General features: G+C 34.1%; 1 protein-coding gene across 4 annotated transcripts; it reads left to right on the forward strand.

Moving 5' to 3' along the window:
- Positions 1-202: 202 nt before the first annotated feature.
- LOC145939964 (uncharacterized) lies at positions 203-23,924 on the forward strand. Of its 4 annotated transcripts, XM_083044643.1 has the most exons (6): positions 340-594; positions 3,150-3,264; positions 7,291-7,392; positions 11,767-11,994; positions 17,194-17,400; positions 22,367-23,924. In XM_083044643.1, the coding sequence occupies exons 2-6, from the start codon at positions 3,175-3,177 to the stop codon at positions 22,430-22,432; spliced, it is 693 nt and encodes a 230-aa protein (XP_082900769.1). In that variant the 5' UTR covers positions 340-594; positions 3,150-3,174; the 3' UTR covers positions 22,433-23,924. The 4 variants fall into 4 exon arrangements, with proteins under 4 accessions (XP_082900772.1, XP_082900771.1, XP_082900769.1 ...); XM_083044646.1 differs by lacking the exons at positions 17,194-17,400; positions 22,367-23,924 and adding an exon at positions 9,658-10,068 and having other exon boundaries at positions 203-594; positions 11,767-11,906; XM_083044645.1 differs by lacking the exons at positions 17,194-17,400; positions 22,367-23,924 and adding an exon at positions 9,658-10,082 and having other exon boundaries at positions 205-594; positions 11,767-11,905.
- The last annotated feature ends 381 nt before the right edge of the window (positions 23,925-24,305 follow it).

Genomic DNA, 24,305 nt, shown 5'->3' on the forward strand with positions numbered 1-24,305 from the left:
ATGACGAAGAGTCTATTGTTTAATTATTATCATGCACATCGCTAAAACGGAAGTTTCATTTCAAGATAAGCATTGCGCGAGAGGAAGTGGCTTCGTAAGAGAATGTTAAGAATTATTTTCATTGAAAAAAATTCGATTTCACGTTGCATATAAAATGTTCACATAATTTGCAGACAGAACAGAAAAAGATACATTAAAGTACGCATCGAAAGCTAAGCGCATCGCGCGTGCAGGTGCATCTCTCGCGACGTGCATCGTCGAAATGTTCGCGTTTCGACGATTGGACCCAAATTTATCGATGTGAACGCGATCCCTTCTTCAGGATTTCCCGTAAGACATGACAGAAGGAGAGGACGAGAGGCCGCGAACATAAGTGTAGCGTGGAGGTGGTGTCAGGCCCCTCCTTCTAATAAAAGCCGCTCACTAAGCGTCGCTACACAGACAGTAACAGAAAACCCCGAGGAGAGAGCAGGGGCCGCCGAGAGCTCCTTCAGGATCCTGAGATTTTTTTTTCCAAAAAAAAAAAAAAAAAAAATTTCCAATTCGCACAATTTTCACGACGACGAACCGTGTGACGGATAAAATCTGTGCGTGGTGAGTTAAACATATTTTCGCGTTTCCAAATTCGATTTTTTTCCGGATCGCCGTGTCTTTTAGTGTCTCGTGAAAAATTTGCGGCTACCACGTGGCGGAGATGTGGTGACAAGTGGGAAATTTTTGAGTTTCGCGTGTTAAGTGTAGATGAAGAAAATTCTGGAGACGTTTCGATCGCTTAGCAGCGTTATAAGTATATTCAAATGTAAAAAAAATTATCAATAAAAAATAAAATTTTGCGATTTTTTTTGTTGCCGATTGACCGGAATCGATAGAGAATATTTCGGCGTCAAACAGCATGTTCAATATTTAATGAGACTGCTATATTGAAATAATTATAATTATGATTTTCCGGAGAAATCTCTTTCCATCTGGACGCGCAATCTCGTTAGTAATCAGTCATTCGATGGAAACCTTCAGTTCTTTATATATTTTGTAATATTCAGATTTTTTTAAATATAATATTTTTTAAGATTTTAATGGCAAATTTAATTTAAGAAATTTATATGTAGATCTCACTGATATGAAGTTAAATAAAGACGAGAGAGAGAGATATTTTTAACAGGAAGTTGGCGAAGTAAAAATCTGCTTAATATGATTCTTACGAAAAAAGTAAATTCCGAGTAAAACTTGCGCAATCATTATGTAAATTTTTTTGTCTATAACATAAGAAAATTTAATGTCTTCCTTCAGACAAAAAATTTTTCGAAAAAGTTAATTTTACCTAGTTTAAATTGCAAATTTATTTATTCTATTTTTATCGCGCATGTCATGTCAGAGAATAAGAATTGTTTCCTCAATCCATCAATTTAATTACTGTAATTTTCATTTAAATTGTCCACATTTTATTACAACACGCGAATAATTATTTTTTAAACATAGCAATGTATACTCTTAACATTTTTAGGATATTTATTCTTGAAAAAAAGTATTTAAAATATTATTGTTTAATTTATTTATTACGTCATATAATTATTAAGTCTTTTGCACAATAAGAATAGCACAAACGGTGCAAAAAAGTGATTAAATTTATTAGCATTCGAAAATAGAATATTTCAATATTGTCGCCGAGAACAGAAGTGTCTTTTTTTTTTTTTTTTTTTTTACTGAATCTACATCATCTTAATGCCATATATATGTATTCTCGATTCATCTACGATTCATTCTCAACGTGTCAAATGCATGTGTAGTTATTTGCACACAGCATACATTGGCGAACTTCAGAAATGCACGAACATCATTGACTGCATTCTTTAACGAAAGCAAACACTTCGTAATTTGACAAACACACATCTCTCATATTTAATCTAACTATAACACTTTATTTTCACGCGTGACTATAAGCAATTTAATGACTATGGCTATGACTATAAGCAATTTAAAGATAATTAAATATATTTTTTCTTCTTTAAACAAATTATATATATATTTACAATTAATTTTTTTATCATAAAATTTTAATTAGCGTTCTTTAAAACTTATATTACTGCACAAACGAGCAATGATTAAGCCTAATTTACGGACGAGCGAAGTTTCACGTTTTATGGAGGAAAAACGTCGAATCGATATCATTCTATATAAATATAATTATAATGCGGACGTGAGATGCGGAGCGCATTTCATTAAAATCGCGATTAATTACGAAGCGTGCGTTTCCTCCCGTGTCTGACAGACGCCAACAGCATTCTCCACTTTCATTCCGTCGAAAGTGATAGTCGCGAACGGATCCATGCTCGAGAAGGAGAGTCATTGCTCCTCTCTCCCTCCCGTTTCTCTCCGTGTACAACTTTTCTGTTTGTCTCTGTCTTTTCACGAGATCCTCGCGTGAGCAATTTCCGTTTTACGTATTGCCGGTTTGTGGACTACATGCTCGCTGCATATTCACACCAAATGATAACTTGAGGAAATTACAAGAGGATGACCAAGATTATGGCTTGTGAAAAGTCTCTCTCTCGCTCTCCTATTATCTGCCCTATATGTTTACTTTCGCATTTCGTTTGTTGAAAGCAGACAATTTTCGCAAATAATATAGAGAGAAGCTTCACGAGATAATAATATGTGCAATACGAGAGATTGTTTTTTGAGAAGTCGCGATGAATCCATAAAAATTACAATCCACTAAGTAACATCTGCTAAATAATGTTATTATAACACTTCAGGTATAAAAAGAGCTTGTAAGAGCCAGGCACAGATATTAGATGCAACAAAATTATTTTAAATTCCTCTATCTTTATTTTGTAAATATTTTGTATAAATATTTTATAATTATTTTAATTATTTATTAAGCCCTTCGTTATTAATTAAGCTCTTTATTTTAATTATTAATGAAGCCCTTTTTATATCTATCTGAATTGTTTTTATTTATATTTTATATATATTGGAGCCTTTTTTCTAAAATTTATTATTATTATGAGAAATGCGGAAAAAATTGATCGTGAAAGATTTGCGAGAGATCTTCGGCGCAAAACGTGTTAATACACATTATATTTCACCGCTATTTGCAATCGTAAACATACGTACATACGTATAATGCATGTAATGTATTCTTTTCGCAGAATATTTTATCTATATCCGATCAAGATGAGGTATACCATTCTGGCACTGACGGTTGCGCTTTGCCTCGCATTAGTGAGCTCGAATCCGCTTCCGGAAAACGGACTTCGCTCGGAGGTAAGCACGTGAGAGGTGCTCTTTCGAGGTGCCTTTCTCTTTTAACATCGCCGTCCATTTGATTATCTCAAGACGGATTAGCTGCCGCTTCCTCCCGCTGTGCTATCGTTTAATCATCACTCAATGCATGAATGGCACATGGCACGTGGCACGCAACTAACAGTATTCGAGGCCGAATTTTCAGGCGTAAACATATCAACCCTTCCGTCAATGAACGAGTATCCTCCCTACTTAAAGCAAAAAAAAAATAAAATAAAATAAAATAAAACCGGAAAAGAATGTTTGAGATGCCTAGCAGCTGCTATAAAGAAATTGTCGCAGTGTATTATATTGAAAATGATGTAGGTGGTACCCACACACGTGATATCGATGGAAAGGTGAAAAATTATGCATTGACAGAAGGGTTAAATATAATTGACGGCGAAATTATCGCCATTTATTGCTAATTAGCTAATTAATACAAACGCTTCGATAAAATCCTGCGTAAAATTATGCAATTACTATTATAATAGCTTTCAGGTTGTCATTAGATTGTCGTGATAATAATCTAGTAAATTTTCCATCTAATGAATTTTCCATAAATAAACTTAACTTCGCTGATCTTATCTTCATTCCTTCCCGTCATATCAATTGAGGAAAGAAAAGTTTGATCCCTAGGAAATCTCTGTCTCGTATATAATTTCTTGATGACATATAGTCGATGTACATAGAAATTATTTTACTTAGAATTAAATTAACGGAATAATTATTAATTATCAAATGAAGTGAACGATAAAATGTAAGACGATTCGATCGCGAAAGTTTAGCTACGTTCTGATCTATTAAATCTTTCGATCGTTTCTACCGAATCATTGATTCGATAAATAGAGATAATCTTTTATTTTCACTCGATTAATAGCCGCTATGATAAAATTTTAGAGCGAATAAAATGATGGAAATTAGAGGCAATTAAAATTTTACCGTAGTATTGTGATTTATAAAACTACACACATGAAATTCCGTATCTATTTATTTATCAAGATGCCATCCGGAAATTGGCAATCATTTCTTTATTATTCTCGTATCTGTAAATGTATATTCTGTCACGAAAATATTAAATACACACGTATTTCAATGTCGAAGCACTATCTTACGCAAATTTTAATAGCTTATAGAGCTATTAAAATAAATCAAATATATCATAGCTCCATGAGCTATTAAAATAAATTGTAAAACGCATTACAAAATATAAAAAATATACTTCTTAATATACTTTCATATAATAATAATATTTCGAATAATAATTTGAAGTATAAAAAAATTTCTACATTCCACATTCTAATGTCGAAGCATTCTCTTATACAAATTTTAATAACTTATGAAAAGCTCTATTGAAGTTTGTCTAAGAGAGTATGCTCCAACATTAGAACATGTATAAAGAAAAGTTTTATATTTCAAAATATTGTTCATAATAATTCACTGAAAGTCTATTACGTTATGTTATTACGTGATCACAGAGATTATATAGATGTTGCTTTTGAAAGCTTTTCTTTTCACAATCGCTTTTCGAACTTATATAGCAGATCCATGGCAATTTCCTTATAATTGCCATAGTTTTTTACATAACATTTGAGATCGTGTAACATAATGCACGTGCGGGGCGAAAGAGTGGTTCATCAACTGGAGGAGGTTACATGATATGAAGAAAGTTCGAAGAGAGCGATTCGTATACAAGAAACACGAAAATTTCGCGCATAATATTGGAATATCAACGCCGTGTCTCGCTGGGAATTTAATGTTTTGATTATGCGGCTATAAAATAATAGTCATAAATCTCGAAGGTTTTCTCTACGCATACACATATGTTCCGACGTCGGAACATTATTTCATGTAAATTTTATCGGCTCTCCGTGAGCATAATAATATTTTCGTTAAAAATATAAACATTTTTATAGTTTATGAAATGATCTCACGATTTTTAGCACATTTCCAAATGTCATATTGATAAGTAAACGGTACATTAATATTTTTATAGTATATATATTCTCTATTAATATATTTTATTATACATTGTATAAGGAGTAATACAATCATAGCGATAAGTAAATAGACGCTCGCGCATTCGCGGTTCCGCAGGTAAACCGCAGGCACTATCGTAAACGATATAAACCTCAAAGTGTATGGTTTGACGAAAAAGCCGGGTCGTCCAGCTCTCGTCCTCCGACACTTTCACTGGCCGCGAAGTATAACCGGACACTTTCTTCGGTCGATAGGTGCCCGATGGAAAGTTGGTGCGTACGCGTATAAGCACATGCAACACACCGCAGTGCGATACTCAAGACACTGACTGTCCATTTGATCTGTATTTTGTACACGATCGGAGAAATTTCGTGGATAATATTAAGAATAGAGAATATTCAGTAGATACAGACACAAATAGTCAGACGAGTAGTGGAATAAGTAAATGATCGAAAGCTTAGAAAAATCAGTTTAAGATTTATAAGAATAAAATATATTTAATTGAGCAATATGTGTATATAAAAATATTATTTTTACACGTATATTTTATACATATAAAATATGGATGGTATTTAAATATTACATGGAAAAATCATAAATGTGTGTTATATAAAAAATTAAGTTAAATTAAATTAAATTATAGAAATAATTAATTAATTAATTATTTAATTAAAAAATTAATTAAATAATTAATTAATTGAAAATTATTATATATATAGAAAAATACATATATATAAGGATATATAAACGAACAAGTGTCATAAAAGATTACACATTCAGTTTTTGACCCTTTTCACATTACTTAGACTTTTAAATATTTGAAAATAAAAATACAAGCGAAATTTCTCACTACGACTACACGAATATGTGAACGAGCTTTTAGGGGAAATAAACTATAATACTCGAATTGAGTAATATTTGAATAAATTTTGTCATCCATTAACCAATCTCATTGATTTTATCTCAGTCTGAGAAATTAATGCAAAATACAATACATATCAAAATAGAAGTGAATCGCCTTGTACATATAATGACAGGTTGTCCTTCGATAAAATAGATACAGCCGAAGTGTCGAGCTTTTATAAAAGTTTTTGCTTAATATATTCACACTCGAATCTTTACATGAGAGAATGTTTAATCGATGGTTATGAAATATATTACTCGCATGAGATAATAGTTTTGTTGATCGATATTGAATGACGATCTTCATTAATAATCTTTTTAATCTGGAATGCAATTAATTTTATCCTCAGTACATAATTCCTAAACTGTACTGGAGAATCAGTTATATTACGCCTTCGGGCAGTAAATGGTAAAGTAATCGGCAAGTCCGTTCAACGGCGCTAAGTTAATGATCCTTGCTTTTGCTACCATCTAACACAGAGATTGTTACACAACACAATTACCTTAACATTTTCAAAGGCACCAAACTCCACGGTCTTTACCGTCCATTTCCAACATGAATGGGAGAATTATGCACTACGGTACACTTCCTTGTTTGCCGCTATTTCGTGGCAGATACGCTTCGCGTATTCTTTAACGCTACTTCGGCAACAACATCGTCACAATGCATGGTCAATTTTAACAAAAGGGAACTAATTGGGATATCCTTCTCGCTGATTTTATTATGATCGTAAATCAAATATTATCCAACACACTGCGACATATGTATATACTTTAATACTATATAGATCTCTCACTTCTTAACACTTGAAAGTCCTTCTGTAAGAGAGAGGAATAGGCATGCATACAAAAGATGTGCAGTTTCTCGTTTTTTAGCAAAAAAATATTGGTTCATTAAACTTAATAAATTACAATTATTTATCTTTCTTATAATCAATAATAATTATTAATAATTTAAAATAATAATTTTAAATGATTAATAATTAATAATAATTGAAAATATTCAGAAATATAAAAATCTAATATTTAGACAATGCTTGATATTCTACGATCACTGGGAGCTGAAAGTCCAGTAAAGAATTAGAAATCGTATACGGTAGGGAAAAATAGGAAACTTTCTTTCAGACCCTCGATCGGCTAGTGATGGCCGAAACTGACAACGAGGCGGCCCTGAGGAGCAAACGGACGATCGGGATTCTACGAACGCTCTTTCCAGATATCTCTCAGGTGAGCTAATCGTGATACGTGAATAATTAGAGAAATCCTGCAGAAGGCCAGGACTATTGAGCCAGGAGATTGAGACGCTCTTGACACGGCGTTTTATAATATATAGGCGAAGGTGTACATAAATTATCATCGTAAATTACTTCGCTAGATAAACACGCACACATCATCAAGGAGTAATGTGACGCTCTCGAGCGAGCATGTCGGACTCTGATCCGCAATTAAGGATTTTTTATACTTGCCAATATAGGGAATCTTGCTCCGTGGAATTTTTGCTGATCCCGTGTCGTGTGATGCGGCGTCTCTATCAAACGCATCTCATTTTTAACACATGCACATTCTTATTGAGAAAGTAACGCAAGTTGATTTGCAAGTCAGTCGACACCTAGCCAGAGTCTGGTCCCTTTATATACGCTCGCGTATATATACGGAGATCGATTTGTTTCGATCCCCATTTGTCATGTTTATTCCGCTTATTCCGGAAGCGGAAGTCAATTAGTCATATTTACGTTTGCAAAAAAGAATCGCGCGTCTCCGCCGATTTCTACTATTAAGAGAAATTTTACCCGCGAATGTATATTTCTCGAATTACTTTTTCTCCCTTTTCTTTCCTCGAAGATCTTACTTGACCTCGTGTCAGTTATGTATATTAAGAGAATTCTCATTGTTCTCGTTAAAGGAAGTTTCATAGGTTGAACAACAAATTACGTAATACGAGAGGCAATCGCTCGTAGACAAGAAAAGAGACTATCAGAAGAGCCGAAACATTCTTGAGAAAGTTTCTTTCTCGTATATTACGTGCGAAGCTTTCTTTCTGGCCACATAGACCAATTGAATCATCCAAGAATAACTTCCTAATTTGATTAATAATGCGCTGTGTGATTTTTCGTCTTGTTAGCAAGTGACTTTCCTGGCCACGTTGATCGGCCTCTATTACATGCGATTGCATGTTATGCGACAATGGCGATTGATTTGGCAACGAATCTAGCAGAATATAGGAGTTAGTTATCCCACAAAGTTCGCGATTCTCGTCGCGAACCGGAAGATCATTCCTGGAGAGGAATGTCGAAATTTCTCGACTCAACTTCGATCTTCAAGATTGAACGAACGCATGATAGTCGTCGACATAATACGTAAACGATGTGTGTGTGCAGTGAATTTTCCCGAAATAATTCCGATCAATCGTATTCAATTTTATCGTTAGATTCGAAAATAGTCCCTATAAAGATCTTTTTGGAATATGTTTTACCAGAAGTAATGACTTCGAATGTCAAACTGGCATAACTATGATTTTTCATGACTTGTAAATGCCTTTTAAAAAAAGATAATAAAAGACTCATTGTCAGTACAATTCAGTGTTGGACAAATTAATCGATTAAAATTTTAATTGACTAAAGTAATCCATTAATTAATAATCAAAATTAATCAATCACCATCTATAATCGGGACTAATTATCGATTAATCATTAATCAATGTAGAATTAATCGAAGCAAAGATTTTGATAAATTGTAATTAATATAATAAATTAATCAATTAATTATTTTTAATTTAATTTAATTTAATTTAATTTATTTTAATTTTTTTGAAATTATTATTATTAAAATTTGATTTTTATTACACTTTTGTAATAAAGAGACTCTACAAATGATATTGTTCACATTACAATGCTCACCCGTCAGATATACTAATTTCAAAAATCGATTAAATTATTCGATTAACTTATTTTATTATATTAATTATTATATTAATTAATTTTGATTTGATAAATCATGATTATATACAATGATTAAGTGTTAATCGATTACTTTACTTTTATTAATTCTACACTCTGATTAACGATTAATATCATTAATCGATTAAATTAGTCTTGATTACATATATAATTGAATATTTATTATGATAATTTTGATTATTGATTAACAGATTATTTAATCAACTAAAATTTTAATCGATTAATGCCCAACATTGGTACAATCGAAGTAACAGTAACGTAAATCATTGATTGATTTTTAAGCACGACCTTGGATAAACTCGTGGATAACATTCATTATAAGAAGGATGATTCGAAAAAAAAAATCCTCGCACAGACCGAACGCGATATAAGCTCACAGACAAAAAAAAATACCATTATCGTGGATCGATATCGATACCACCCCTTATTGCTCATAAGGGAATCACAAAGATAAAGTAATATCTCGAAGTCCGAAAGGAAAGAGGGTCACCACACTAAGAGAGAGACTCTCCAGCTAAGGCCTATTGTTTTTTAGAGAATCGAAGCAATAGTCAACACAATTGTCGCGGAAGTGATTCGTGTCGCTGGTCCTACCCTCCTTCGAGGTGTTCTTGGAGGAGGTAATAGTCCAGGGGTCCAGAGGAGCGACTCAGGCACAGTCGTAATGGGCACTTCGCCCTTCGGGGACGACGACGAGGATGAGGACGATAGCGAGACAAAGTCAACCAATTCGAACAATTCCAGAGTGTCGATCTCTCTCCCGACATTTTCGGATGACGATGACGAGACGGTAGAGAGGGAAAAGCTCCTCAGCTCCTCTCCATCCTCAACGATAACAGAAAGCAGAGGAGGTGACATTAATGCTGTAACATCAACCACAACAATAGCATCGCTGATAGAGAACGAAGTCACCGCTACGCTGTGACGTCGTTCGGTCAGCAGCTCGGTAAAACTTTAGAGGTCACGATCTTGAGGAATCTTCACAAGCTGCAGAATCTCACCGCGCATTCAGAACTGCTGCGGCGCCTTGTCCACGTTGTTTGTGTGTTAATTACTCACCGGGGTGCTCGAGGAGAACGAGGATCGGATCGATCGAGGGACGTTCGATCGACCATATTCGGATCTCGGGAGGGAGGGATTTAGGGATCTAATGGTCCGTAAAAATGGCCGCTAAATCACCGCGCAACCAGGACTGCCGCGGCTCTCCGTACACTGCTAACTCTCTTTTTCTGTCCTCTCGTGTGTTCCTCGCCAATTAATCTGGTTAATTAAATGTTGTTGTTGCTATTTTGTCGCCACGAGATCCGTTATTGCGATCTCTCTTCTGGTTCCGCCAGAATTACATTGGACAAATATTTCATTCTTTTTTTCCTCCTCATTTCTCGATATTATATTTCAATTCATCGCTCTGTGATTTCTTTTGTTTTCTGCAATTCGAATCTCACGCTATTCGCAGATCATTCGATCATTCAGAAATATATACTGTATACTTTTCTTCTACCCAATTCTTGCTTCTTCGTCATTTAACTCTGACATAAATTAAAAAAAAAAAAAAAGAAACGGATTTTATATTTTTCATACAATGTCCTTCCTTTCTTACGATATCATTTCAATTGCGAAGAGGTTTCGGTTTTCGAAAAGCTCATCTCGATACATCTTGTTGCACGAAACAGCTCGAACTACCTCGGTCTTTTCAGTGCTGTGTCATCTTTATATTTTTAATATTCTAAGCATTTCTATGTTTATCATCTTTCGCAGGATGTAACGAATCAGTTTTACGCGTCTATAAAAATAAGAGTTACTTATTAAACATTTATTATGCAATATCTATAGAATTTAATTGCAAACATGAGAAACTCGTGAAATATTTGTAAATATCAAATAATCAATAATTGGTACTCAGTTTTGTCCTTTTTTGTTCCTTTTCTTTCTAATAAATCATCTTGGCTATTGACATATTTGTATTGATAAAGTTTGTGCAAGTTGTGATTAATATTTCTTTTTGTTGCTTGATATGATTGTGCATGTTATAAATTCAGCAGTTGTGTTATTTGTTCATAATCTGCATGTTATTGCTTTTTATATTTTCACAATATTTAATTATGTATACTCTCGCTTTTTTTTATCAGCAGTGCATAAAAAAGCCTCGATTAAAGTAATTTTCGCGAATCATATATATAGGATATGTTATGAATAATTTATAATAAAATGTATTGCTATGGAACGTTACACGTATAATTCATAGATCTTAGAAATTATGTAAAAATTAGCCTATTTATCGTAGCCTACAATTACGCTCTTTTATACATTTCTTTGCATACGACCAAGCATTCATTGATTAATATTTCGAGTCGTTAAAAAATCAGTTAATATATGTATATTTATTATATAATTATATAATAAATGTACATGTATATATTTATTTATTATATGTATATATTTATTTATTTATTTATTTATTAGTTAATATATACATATATTTTATATCACGTACGTCGCTTACGCTTACAAAATATAAAATAAAACAGATAAATAAATAAATAAATAAAAACGCACATCTGGGCAAAGAGTCAACGAGGTGTTGGGATCATTTCTGCTTCTGATCGTCTGATTCTTGCCACCCAGAGAAAACGTGTTTTTACAGGACGTGAACCCGGAATCGGAGAATCAAGTGAACGAGGCCGCAGCGGAATCGCAGAATAACGTAGTGCAAGTGCAATTCGCGGACGAAGCACCAAATGAGAAGGAATCAGATCTCACGCCGTTGAATGAAACTGAGGAGGAAAACGAAGAGGAGGACAGAGACAAAAGACAAGGATCAACCAATAGTGGAGGAGGATCCCCGGGCACCTTCCTCTTCGATTTAATTAGGGTAAGTCGCGTTATCGAGTTTATATTAAACGAGCACATCGTTTATTAATAACGTTACGTGTGAAAAATGGAGAACGCGGACTTTCTTTCTCTCGTCTTTTACGGCGATCGAAAAAATCATGCTTATACAAAAAGAAAAGGGAATTAAGAAAGAATAAGAATATATAAATAAAGACTCGCGCGTAGTACAATAATATATATAATAATAATATAATAATAATATTATAATATAATTATAAAATAATATATATTATAAAAAATAATAGTATATTATATATAAAAAAAATAATAATGTAATAATAGTATAATAATATATATAATAATAATATTATAATAATTATATCGTCGATGTAATACGTGGCACACACCGCGATAAAATCTCGTATACTTGATATTCCGGTGACTGACGATTGTAAGGGCGTTTAACTGCAGACGTCAGTGAAAGTGAGCAACCAAATTGCCTTTAGCCTCGTCGTATGCTATTGGTTACTATTTCAAGATTCCTGACCTAGGCACAACCGGGTCAACTCACAATAGAATTACCTTAGAATTCTCGTCGACGACCTTGCTTGAAGTCCTCGCAGATCCGCGACGATATAAACGCGAAATACCGCGGAGTAATAAATTAGAAATTAGCGATAAAAAGAAAAGCAGAGACCGTGTAACAATTGCTTCATCGTCATTGCAAATAGACAGCAATCAATTTTTAATTACGACTCTGTCACGGTAGATTGCGAGAAATATTTTTTTTAAACTTTAATGCAGTTTCCATAATATTTCAAAAAATCATTTAATTAAGAAATAATCGTGAGAAAATATAATATTCGATATTGAACAACTATTGTATATGCTATTAGTAATAATAAAGCTATATGTTCTCATCATTGTTTAGGTAAGGATTAAAAAAGTGTGATTGTATAGCCGTTTAAATACATATATTATAAACTGTCAAAAAAATTAAATAAATACATCGCGATATATATGCACGAAAATTCATATCCATTGTATTAGTATTATTTATTATTTATTAATTTACAGAAATCTCTAAAAAAGATTTAATTTTTTGCCATATGATGTGAAATACGTGCGTAATCATCACGTTTACGTTACATACATTTTTTTCAAGATAAATCAAAATTAAATTGACAATGTATATTAACAATAACGGATACAATGACACACCGACGATATTTAAGAACCGATTTTTCATTCGCAAAGTATCTCTCTCGGCGAAACGGGTTTTTCATCGGCGTGATGCAATCACGCGAAAATCGAGTTACCGTCCGCCACTGTTATTCACTTTCTTGGCAAAAAAGAAAAAGAGAAAAGAAAAAGCGCGATTACAAACGACGCGACTCGAGGCGATTCCAAAGACCGGTCGATCGCGACACGACCCTTCACCGATTGGGAAAACGAGGAGAAAAAAAACTCGTCTAACCGATATTGGTTTTTGCCGCGCAGATATTCACCTGCGTTGATATAAGTAGCTCTCGAAATTATGCCAGAAGCGAATTGCATTCTTATTGCATCACGAAATCAAGTGACGCTCCGTCCAATTTCACGTGGGATTTCAATGTTGCATCAGCGAACGATAGTTTAAATAATTATATAAAATAAAATATTAATATTCATCATATATAAAATAGAGAAACTTGACATATATGATTATGAGATGAAATAAAAAAACTTTCGATTCAGACTTTCTAAACATATTTGGTAGTCAAATTTTTAATGACATCGCCGTCATTATAGATCAAGACATCGATCGAAAAGTCTTTAATCATCCAATATGTACATGTTCTCATCGCAAATTAAATTTTTCTCGTACAAGATCCACCTGGACATAGACACGATGCTCGTTTAAACGTGCAATTCTCCATTTTTCACGACAAAATCGTACATGAAAGGATCGAGTGATCTCCTTCAGCCAAGGTCCCCGTTACCACATATTACATTGCAATCCCGGAGAGCTCTTAACGAACCACTTTCCAGCCACATTGCAGGAGTTCCAGGACGCATGCCGACCGCGAAGAGAGCGCCCGATAGCGATCTTTCGCGAAATCGCGGGCAGAACCGAAAAAAAGAAAAGAAAGAAACGCGCGAGCAAGGGCGGAGTGCCAAGTAAACGAAAGTTCTCGTCTCTGTTCTCGTTTAGCAAGCGGCCGACGGGGCGGCAAGAGCGGCGGGCACGGTGTACCGTGTTGTCGCAGGTACACAGAGCCTCGGGCTCGGGCTAAGCGCCTCGCGTAACGTGGGCCCGGGGCCCCAGCAGGCCGCCCCTGCTGCTGCTGCCGCCAACGGTCCCGCTGGCACCCCGACGTCCGGCGCACCCTCGACAGCCGCCCCAGGAGCCGGCAGTCTACCACCGGTACGCCAAATCCGACAACACACACCGCCTAAGTCCGCCGACAGAGATAAGGCGACTGCGCTTCTTCTTCTTCTCCGATCGGGCCCGATAAAGGGGGGCAACATACCCTTGGGGGGTCAAGAGGGTGTCTCTCTGATCGGGAGACGCTCTCTCTCTCTCTCCCTTCGGTCTGTTGTTGCCTGTTGATGCGAAGACCGCGTCGAGAGACGGTTGGCATTTTTACTGCACGTGTTTAGAGCCAATCGATATTCTTTTTTTTTTTTTTATCGGGTCCGCTCTCAGCAACTTTCTTTCTCTATATCTATCTCATTTTAATTATCGCTGCATATATAATCTGTTCTCTATTTTTTTCTCACCTTTATCTCTTCATATACTTTGTATTTTATTTATAATACTTTTATAATCGCGTCATCAGCATGTTGTTTCTCGAAATGAAGCATGAAAGAGCTAAAAAAAATTATTTCGATGATTATAATCACACTTTTCTAGAAAATCAATCATTATTTTTTTTTTTTTCAACAATAATATTCTCTTTTATCAATGTATGTATTATACATGACACCTGTAATATCATATCCAATCTCTTGCCCGTTAAGTAGTACAACAGTAGCATAACTGCACCTCTTTACCTAGCTTGCAATCGCATCCTTTCTTGATTGTTCTATTATTTTCAGTCAATTTTTTTCTTTTCGCATAATTCTCTTCTCCGATTACAAAATATAGTTCACATTGAGTTTTGAATCACACTGTATCTTCGCATGTCCGCACTTTTTCATGCATGTCACGATCATCCTTGACTCTCGCGATTTGAGAGAAAGAGAGAGAGAAAGAAACGTTCTCTTATATCTTCCGCTTACTTTCCACTGGTGACTTAATCCTTCTTGACGACTTATTCTGAACAAATTATACCGACACTCTTCCTGTCTGGCATTATTTTTTTCTTTTTTCCTCTCTCACCGTTTCTCCTTCCTTCATGCAAAGGCTCTACCTGTTTGAGTCTTGCCTGTCTCGCTGCGCATGAATTGCATATCAAGATCTCTAATATTTTATTGTATATGCATATTATGTATACAATATATATATATATATATATATATATATATATATATATATATATGCATATGTATATGTATACGTCTGAAAATAATACGTGACAGCAATTATTCTAATCTGCCATTTCTTTCTATGTGAAAGACTCTTACTTATCCGCTACGACTTCTTTCATATTTATGCACTTTTTATGTTCTTCTAACGTTGCAAGGAGGTCTTGGCATGCAATTTATATAAATTACGCATCCTTAACCCATAATTACTTGTTATTTTAGAATTTTCCTATACGTAAAGATAGAATTATAGTACAACTATTTAATTAAAACGAGTAATATATTTATATTTCTATAGTATTCAGATTATTAAAAATGATCGAGAACCAACATTTTTCAAAAAATGTAAATACCTATGTAAAGAAGCATTTTGATTCATTTTAAATTGATATGTCTCGTCTTTTGACATTTTAGTCTCATTATAACAAATAATTTGTACTCATAAAAGTTCAAAGATTTAACAATTAAGGAATTTAGTAATTAATAATTCTCTTAAATTTTTAATCACTTAATTATACTCTCAATTTTGTTTTCTTTGACTCTGGGAAATTTAGCAGGGAAATTTCGTCCAAATCATTTTGTTCCAAAAATCCCATCTTGTTCCACCCGGCCAACGGTCCCGACGCAACGCTGACAACCACCGACTTAAAGACTCTTTTTTTTATATGGCGTTTTATATGGCTGCTCGGCTGATGGACAGGCGATTCTTTCGAGATCTGGCGAATCGCCATTGATCAATGCCGATTCTCTCGTCGTTGTAATCTTCGTACTCGTCCATTGCACCGTATATTTAACGGTCCATAGCTGTATCTTGTTTTATCTCGTATATTTTGGACGCACGCCGGAGTATATTATGTATAAACGCACGCAGATTTAATCGGCAGACGAATCGGTTACAAGAAATAATAAAAATAATAAAATTAATAATAAAAATAATAATAAAATTCGTAAATGTATGTGGTATGATCTTTAAATTTTTGTCAAACGTAAAGGCTTCTTGTCTCTCCGGCAAAACTGGTACCGGTTTGTCTGCCAATCAGCGATTTTGTATCTCGTAGTATTTGGAAATTTAATAATTAGTTGATGACGACATGTAAACTCTTGAAAAACGCGCTTGTGACTAGAGCGTATCATCGAGTCCGTCATGGTGTATGGTTTATTCTGTCGTCGCCATTTGGGGTATCGGCGATTTCACCTTTTTATGGTGCACAACGCAGGGTGTCCATATAAAGATCCTTAATTTAATTACTGATCCTTAATTATAATTAATTAATTTCGTTCCACGAGACCGCTCTATATCCGCGATTCGAGAATAAATCTTCTATAATTCTCAAGCTGGAGAAATAAAGAAGGAATAAAAAAGAACACTCTATATGGACACCCTGTAGACAAGTCTCGAATATTACGAGCCGAAGGAGCGCACGTAAGGATCGTAGCAGCGATATCGATGGATCGTAGCCACAAGTAGGATGTGAGAGAGCACCGTAGTGTCGGGAGCGCTGGAGTTGGACGTGGAGCTGCCAATACACACCGCAATTTTATCCCCCCCTCAAAAAAAAAAACCAAACCAAACAATATTAATAATTGTAAATTAATCCCTGTATATTTGTATACTCACTTTCGCGCCGCCCAGGAATGCATCCCCGGACGTGGGGAGAGTCATCCCAGACAAGGCGGGATCCCTCACTACCTGACAACTGATTCTGATGGATCTCTGTAAAATTTTCAGACGGTGGCTAGCAGCGGAAGTAGCTCGGGAGGAAGTAACTCGGGAGAAAGTAGCTCAGGAGGTAGCTCAAATTGGTGGGGTAGTAGCGAAAAGGGACCTATAATAGGACCGACGCAGGGTATGACGATGGCTATACCCGGTCCTTTCACCAGACTCCTCCTCATCGCTAATCGAGGATGGGCAGATATGATCGAGGATGTAGTACTTGTGAGTGAAAATATTTCTACACTTTCACTTCGACCTATAATTTTTTTTTTTTTCATTTTTCGATGCGAATTCGCAATAAAGTCTAGACACTACAACGTAAATTTTAGTTCGCTGCTCTAAAGTCTAGACTTTGCTTGATATTTACATTATCTTTCTGATTTTACATTATCTTTCTGTAAAGGATTTAATCGAATATTTTCTCTGTAAATTTAAAATCTCACCGTGTGAAAAGGAAATAAATAAATTATATTTTTTAACGAAAATCACGTATAATGGAGAGACTATTAAAAAATTTCACAATCATGCTCTTTCTTGAGGTGATTGTCGTGCAATTCTTACACGTAATAGGAAGTAATTGATGACTGATAATCATGCCTGTTGCTACAGGTCAGAGCTAGTGTTAACATTGTTATCATACAAGCATATAATGATTGGTTTTGAAAGAAAAATGTCCAAATTATTTCGCTTGTATATGTACATATAAGTAGGCAGCAATACTCTTTACCCCGGACGTCAATTATAGATCTCGAGATTGTAATCACGCAGGTTCGTTCGAAAGTAAGCCCTGACTATGATGAAATATTGAACAACAACATCAAGGCGTGATTGATTAATAAATGTCGAACTGATGGACACGTAATCGCGTTAGACAATTGTAAATAGATAGCGCATATATTGTAAGAGACTCAATTAAGGTGATTAATTTGAAAAGTGTTAGATTTCAATTCCGGAAACGTATGCGAATAATTGCACCTTCTGTATGTGACCTGTATCAATTATTATTCCATAAATTATTTGCATTTTATTATTCGAGAGAGAAAAAGGAAGAAGAGAAACTGCGAGTGCGAGAATTATTTCGACATCGTTAGAACGAGATAAGATATCTTTCTAATTAGACGTTTATGATCATACAAAATTTGTGTGTGCAATTCTCTTTGAGAGTTATAAATTCAATAAGTAGTTCAATTAAAAACAAGTTTAAATAAAAATTTAAGCAAGAAAACATAAAAAATTAATATCGCACAGATATTCGCGTATAATTGTTGACCGCGATTCTACAATAAAGGCCAATTCAATCTGTCGTCGCAAATGACTGCATTTGTCGACACGCGATAATTACTCGCAATTCTTTTCTTTAACGGATTTATAAGTGAAATGAAGTCGTGAGTTTCTTATATAAAATTACAAAATTAATCAAAGAAACACAGAACGCGAAACAAAGCAATAAGAAATACATAAAATTGCATCCGTCTCTTAATAAAAGAAAATTATTTTTACGAAACAGTATAATCAAGTTATTATTAATAAATAAGTAATAATCATTAATATAGAAATGATCACTCATATAAGAATATTCCGGCAAATTGCGCTAAAAAAGTTATTAAATTAAAAAAAAATCATATACAAAATATATACAAAACATGATTTACGATATTCCACATAATAGATAACAAAACTGAATTTGTCTTTTAGTAAGAAAACAATTTTTTATGACATATTTCAATCAAGATATCTTTAATAATATAATATTAATAAGTAATAATTAATATAGAAATAGTTATTTGTATAAGAATATATTCCGGCAAAATTTTTTTTATTTGCGTTGAAAAATCAATTTTAAATTAGTATCAATTTTAAAAAATCATATACAGAATATATGTAAAAGATGATTTACAATATTCCGCACATGATATATAAATTGCGTGATCGAATTTTATAAAGTATCCCTAAAATTAGCATTAATTCTGACATTAAAGAGACTTGTATTTATTACTCCGTTATAATATTCGCAGTGCCTAGAACAGACTTATGGCATAATACTGTATAATGAAATTGCGTGACATGCATAAAGATCAGTCGCGCTTAATTGCTGATTTAAAATTTCTTCCCAAAATAGAACGAGTAATCGAGAAATTAAAGTTTCATAGAGTCGATTTCGTATTTTTGCCAAAATTTGAGCAAGCGTGGCACCACGCATAACGCGTTTCAGATGCAAATCTGGCGATTACGCAGGCACGCCGTCGGGATCGATGGAAAGCAAAAATATAAGCGACTTTCTCTATGAAATAGCGCGTCCATTTACCAGCTGCAACTTATGCAAGAAGCCTTCTGGCACGCAAGATTGCCCGAAGGCGACAAACTGGTCGATAGCTATACCTGCGCGAAAAAAAATAGTATATGTGTTACGCTATTCTTTTTTGTGCAAGATCTGTGTTTAACTAAAAAAATCTCACGAGTTAACAGAAAAAAAAATTTACAAAAAGAATAGATGAACAAACTTTCTTTATTTTTCCTCGTATTTCGGATGATTTCAAGTTCTTCATTTTGCAATTTCAAGAAAGACAAATGAATATGTATTGGAATTATAAATTTGTCCAATTTTAATATTATGGAAAGTTTTATTTATAACTGCTTAATTGGCTTTATGTAAATTGCAAATGAATACTAAACAAATTAATTAAATCAATCTTTCCTGATGGTAAATAATATTTTAGAGGAAGAGGATAAAAAATTGATTGTGAGATGTTTATTATATTCGCGGTAACTTTCATACACGTTGCCAAATGGATTACTTTCACTTTGTGACTTAACCATTTTTGAGCTCGTAGAGCATGAAATAAGTGGGCTACAGTCGACTGGACATTGTATAGGAGATCATTCATTTCGCACTGTATCCGAATAATTCTCAACTTTCGGATACAGTGCGAGATAAATGATCTCTTGCTTTATGCAAATGATGCGAGTTCTATAATACAATAAAATAACCTCCCAATCTTTGACCTACATCACACTGCAATCGAAGGATTAGAACAATCATTTTACGCAAACAGCTTACTTGATCCGCCATCATTCAATAGTTTATAAAATAGTGGCCATAATAATCTTCATTATTAATAGAATTTGAAAGTCGAACTGAACTGAAGTTTAGATCGTGTGCGTAACAATTCTTTTTCTGTTCTGTCCTGTAATCAACTATGATTTTTTAAACCAATGATTTTTACGCTCATAACACTCGGAATCATCGTGGAAAATTATACACTTTCGATCATCTAGTCGATATAACCGCGATATTCATCGGTTGCATGTCACTTTTGTATAATGATTTAAATATTTTATAAAATTAACATAATAAATCATTACAGTTTTCAATAAGGGATTAATAATAATAAATTCAAAAAAAAGATTTAAATCAGATTTAATGATAACAAAGATAAAATTAGTGATATAAAAAATCAGTTCGATTAATTTTTATATTTATATTTATTTTATATTTATATGATTGTCTATCGAAAATAATTATTATATTAAGAATTTTTTAAGGCTCTTTGATAATAAATATATATTTGAAATAAACTGGCTATAAGAACCGAACGCGGATGTTTGTGCGTCAGATAGCGAAAATTAATTTTTTTCTCGAATTGAGATTTATTTCTAAAATAAAATCTAGGCAAAAGTACCAAGCAAATTTCGTGCCCCGTGCACAATTATTAGTCACAGCGAAAAAAATTAATTTTCGCTATCTGACGCACAAACAGCCGCGTTCGGCTCTTATAGCCCGTTTATTTCATAAGTATATAATTATTATAAATATTGAGGAGAAAATGTGATACTAATTAATACACTAGTCTGGTGTGAATCAAGTTTAAGTTTGTTCTTAGCGAAAGTGAAACTGTTTAACGAAAGAGTGCGCAATTAATTCGCGGAATTTTAATAATCTGTGCTAAATATCAATAACAGAGCGATAGAGAAAGTTGATAATTTATTAATATTATTAAAACAAACACTTGTTCTTCACTCATTAATTTGACAAAAGATATTGGATTGAATAAATTTTTTTATATTGACGAACGCTCTTATCAATGAACTTGTTCAAAGATCACAGCTATATATATGTAAATATATCCTCAGCTTTCTCTTTAAAGTTGAATAATAGTGAAACAACTATGTAAGATATAAAAATTCCAACAAATTTTACAAAAATAAAGAAATTGAAATCGTATCGAAATTGATCAATATTGATAAATAAATACAAGGTATGAAACGGAAATAATATCAACAAAACCGCGCATAGTGCTTAAAAGTGTAAGATCTTGCGAAACGAATCTTTAGACAGTGCAAACACCGATTTTGCGTGTATTACAGTTGCAGGCTGTAATCATAGCTTGTATACGATTTGTATTATATTTGCGAGAAATTGTGCAGCATAATATAAATTAAGACTTTGCAACGATCGATTGACTGTGCAACGGGCAGGAAGTTGTTTAAGTAAAGGCGCGAAGAGAAAGGAAATGCAGAATAGAGATTCTGAAACGTACATTTATTTTTTTTTTTATAATTGCCGTTGCAATTTTTTTTCATTTTCTTTTTTGTCGCGCCTCGACCCGGGTCGACATCGTAATACTACTTTTATTATGCGCAATTCGCAGCACAGTTACTTCACTCGCGCGAACGTGCGAGAATTTTTATCGTTATGAAGCATCCATCGTGTTGCTTTGAAAGCGTTTACGCTTCGAAGCCTCCTTGAGCCGGCGAATTAAGTTCTTCTATACGTGTTTGAGATTTTATGCGATAAAACGTAGAAATAGCGGAAGGAACTTTACCTCCTCACTCGCGGAATGCGTGATATAGTACACGCACCTGAATTAATTATTTTTCACTCATTTCAAGTCGATTGACTTTCTATGATTTCTATAATAGAAATAAAGAAAATATTTTGTATAATATAAAGGAAATAATTTGTATTAAATAACATAATATGAAAAAAACATTTTGTACGAGCATAATATAAAGGAAATAATATGTATTAAATAATATAATTTTTAGAAATCACAGATTGTGTGCGCGCGCTGAAAAGTGAAAAATATTTAATTATTTTATTAAAGATATTTATTTGTCGAAGAAAAATAAAATAGATAAAATATATCGAAGAAGACGGATTAAAATGAATTTTTATTCGAATTTACAGCGCTTAGCAACCACGAGCGAAAAGTTTGTCAACTTCAAGGCGCGAGTTATCAACTGGCTCATCTAAGGAGCTTACTCGACGATCGGGATAAGGAAGCATAGGACGGGGCCTCGCCGGCCTTGGTATCGCCACGTGGACATCATCGCCGAGCCGCCTCTCCCAGAAAGGAACACGGGTACGACGTTGGCAACAGGACCGAATCTCACCGGTGTTGCCCCCTTGTTCCCGGGATCCTGAATTCACTTCCTTCGTCAATGGCCGTCGAGCTCTTCGTGAAAACACACAAGACACTTTGTCACCAAATGTATTCCTCCCTAAGAACGCGACGTTAACTCGATTTCGTCCGACTTCGTTCACTCGACTCTCTGTACAACTTCTTTCCATCTTTCTTTTCCATCAACTCTTCTCTTTTTCTTATTCTCTTTTCTCTTTCTCTCTGTCTCCTTTTGCTCGCACTTTTTTCTATTTACTTCCTCTGTAGTCGACTTATTAAAAACGTTAACGATAGAGAAATTTCCGTATTTCCGGTCGTCGTTTTAAGGCGATCGAAAATTTAATTTCGTTATGTGGGGTGGCTCGAAGCCATGGTACGATGGAAGCACATCGAGAGAGATATTGAAATCGTTTCGAACTATGAAATCGTTTCGAATTTGTGATACGACACGCTCGCCGTTGACAGTTCGAATGAAATGATTCATGCATCGACTACTACGGATAAAACGAATTTCTCCGCGCTTTCTCGCGCCTTTTTTTCACGAGCCATCCCCCTTCGGCTTCGAAAAATATCTCGATTCGCGCTTTAAAGTATAAGAATAATAAGCACATTTTTTTTCTTTTTCTTAGAAAATGTATTAACACGATGTACAGAGCCTTATGATCTCTTTCGATCATGATGACAGGGATAAGACGCGTGCTGTTTGCAAAATCGAAGAATGCTAAATATTATATATATATATATATATATATACTGGCCTTCGATTGTTAATTGCGCGAACGATTACGTTTCGATCGATCGTCGTCGAGCACAAGAATAAACAAAATTATTCGCAAACTTGTACATAGCTTACCCCCAGGATGGAACAGTGCCAGGCATAATATAATGTTTCTGTCTATTTGTGTCTTTAACACTGCTTTCTTGTTATCTTCTCACATACATACCTATTTTCTCTTCCTCTCTACAATTGCGGTGACGTAAAACTTGTGAAATTTAGGCAATTAAGTTCGATAAGTACTGTTAATAATGAAAACAGAATTATATATATATATCTCTCTCTCTCTCTCTCTCTCTCTCTCTCTCTCTCTCTCTCTCTCTCACTCGTGTATTTCAAATTGATGTAATTTGTAAAAGCCGGTCACTGCAACGAATCGTTGAAACAAATTACTTCCCTTCTTGGATTTTTCCGCTCCCGGAAAAATCCAATAAGCAATGTAATTTAAAAAAAAAAAAATATAATGTCGTCAGCTCATGAAACGCGGCGTTTCTCGTCCTTGAACCGAGCGTATTATTTCTCTATGTAAAACGTCCCTGTTGTGCTGTAGTAAAAATAAATATTATTGTAATAAGAAACAAGAGTTGTATGATTTTTTTATTTTAACTGGGACAGATTAGACACAATTTTTAATATATTAACAATTGGATGTGTGATTGAGAATATTTCCATTTCACAAAATATTAATGATTTATTCAAATCTGTTTTTCTACAGTATTAAAATATAATTAGAAAAATATGTGATCTAGATACAAAATTGACAAAATCTTTAGTTATTTAATCCATATAGTTTCTGATATAATTTTTGCAAGTTAAAAATTTGTACTGAACTGTTATAAACGTTATAACTTGATGAGATTAAACTAAGCGTAGCAGGAATTTGCAAAGCAGTATTGTGCAATATATGAATTACATAAATGAGCTTAAAGCTCACTTTAAAGCCACATACA

This window comes from Prenolepis imparis, unplaced genomic scaffold (genome assembly GCF_030444845.1).
Source record: "Prenolepis imparis isolate NDT839.2.m4 unplaced genomic scaffold, iyPreImpa1.0 SCAF_8, whole genome shotgun sequence".
Taxonomy (NCBI): Eukaryota; Metazoa; Arthropoda; class Insecta; order Hymenoptera; family Formicidae; genus Prenolepis; species Prenolepis imparis.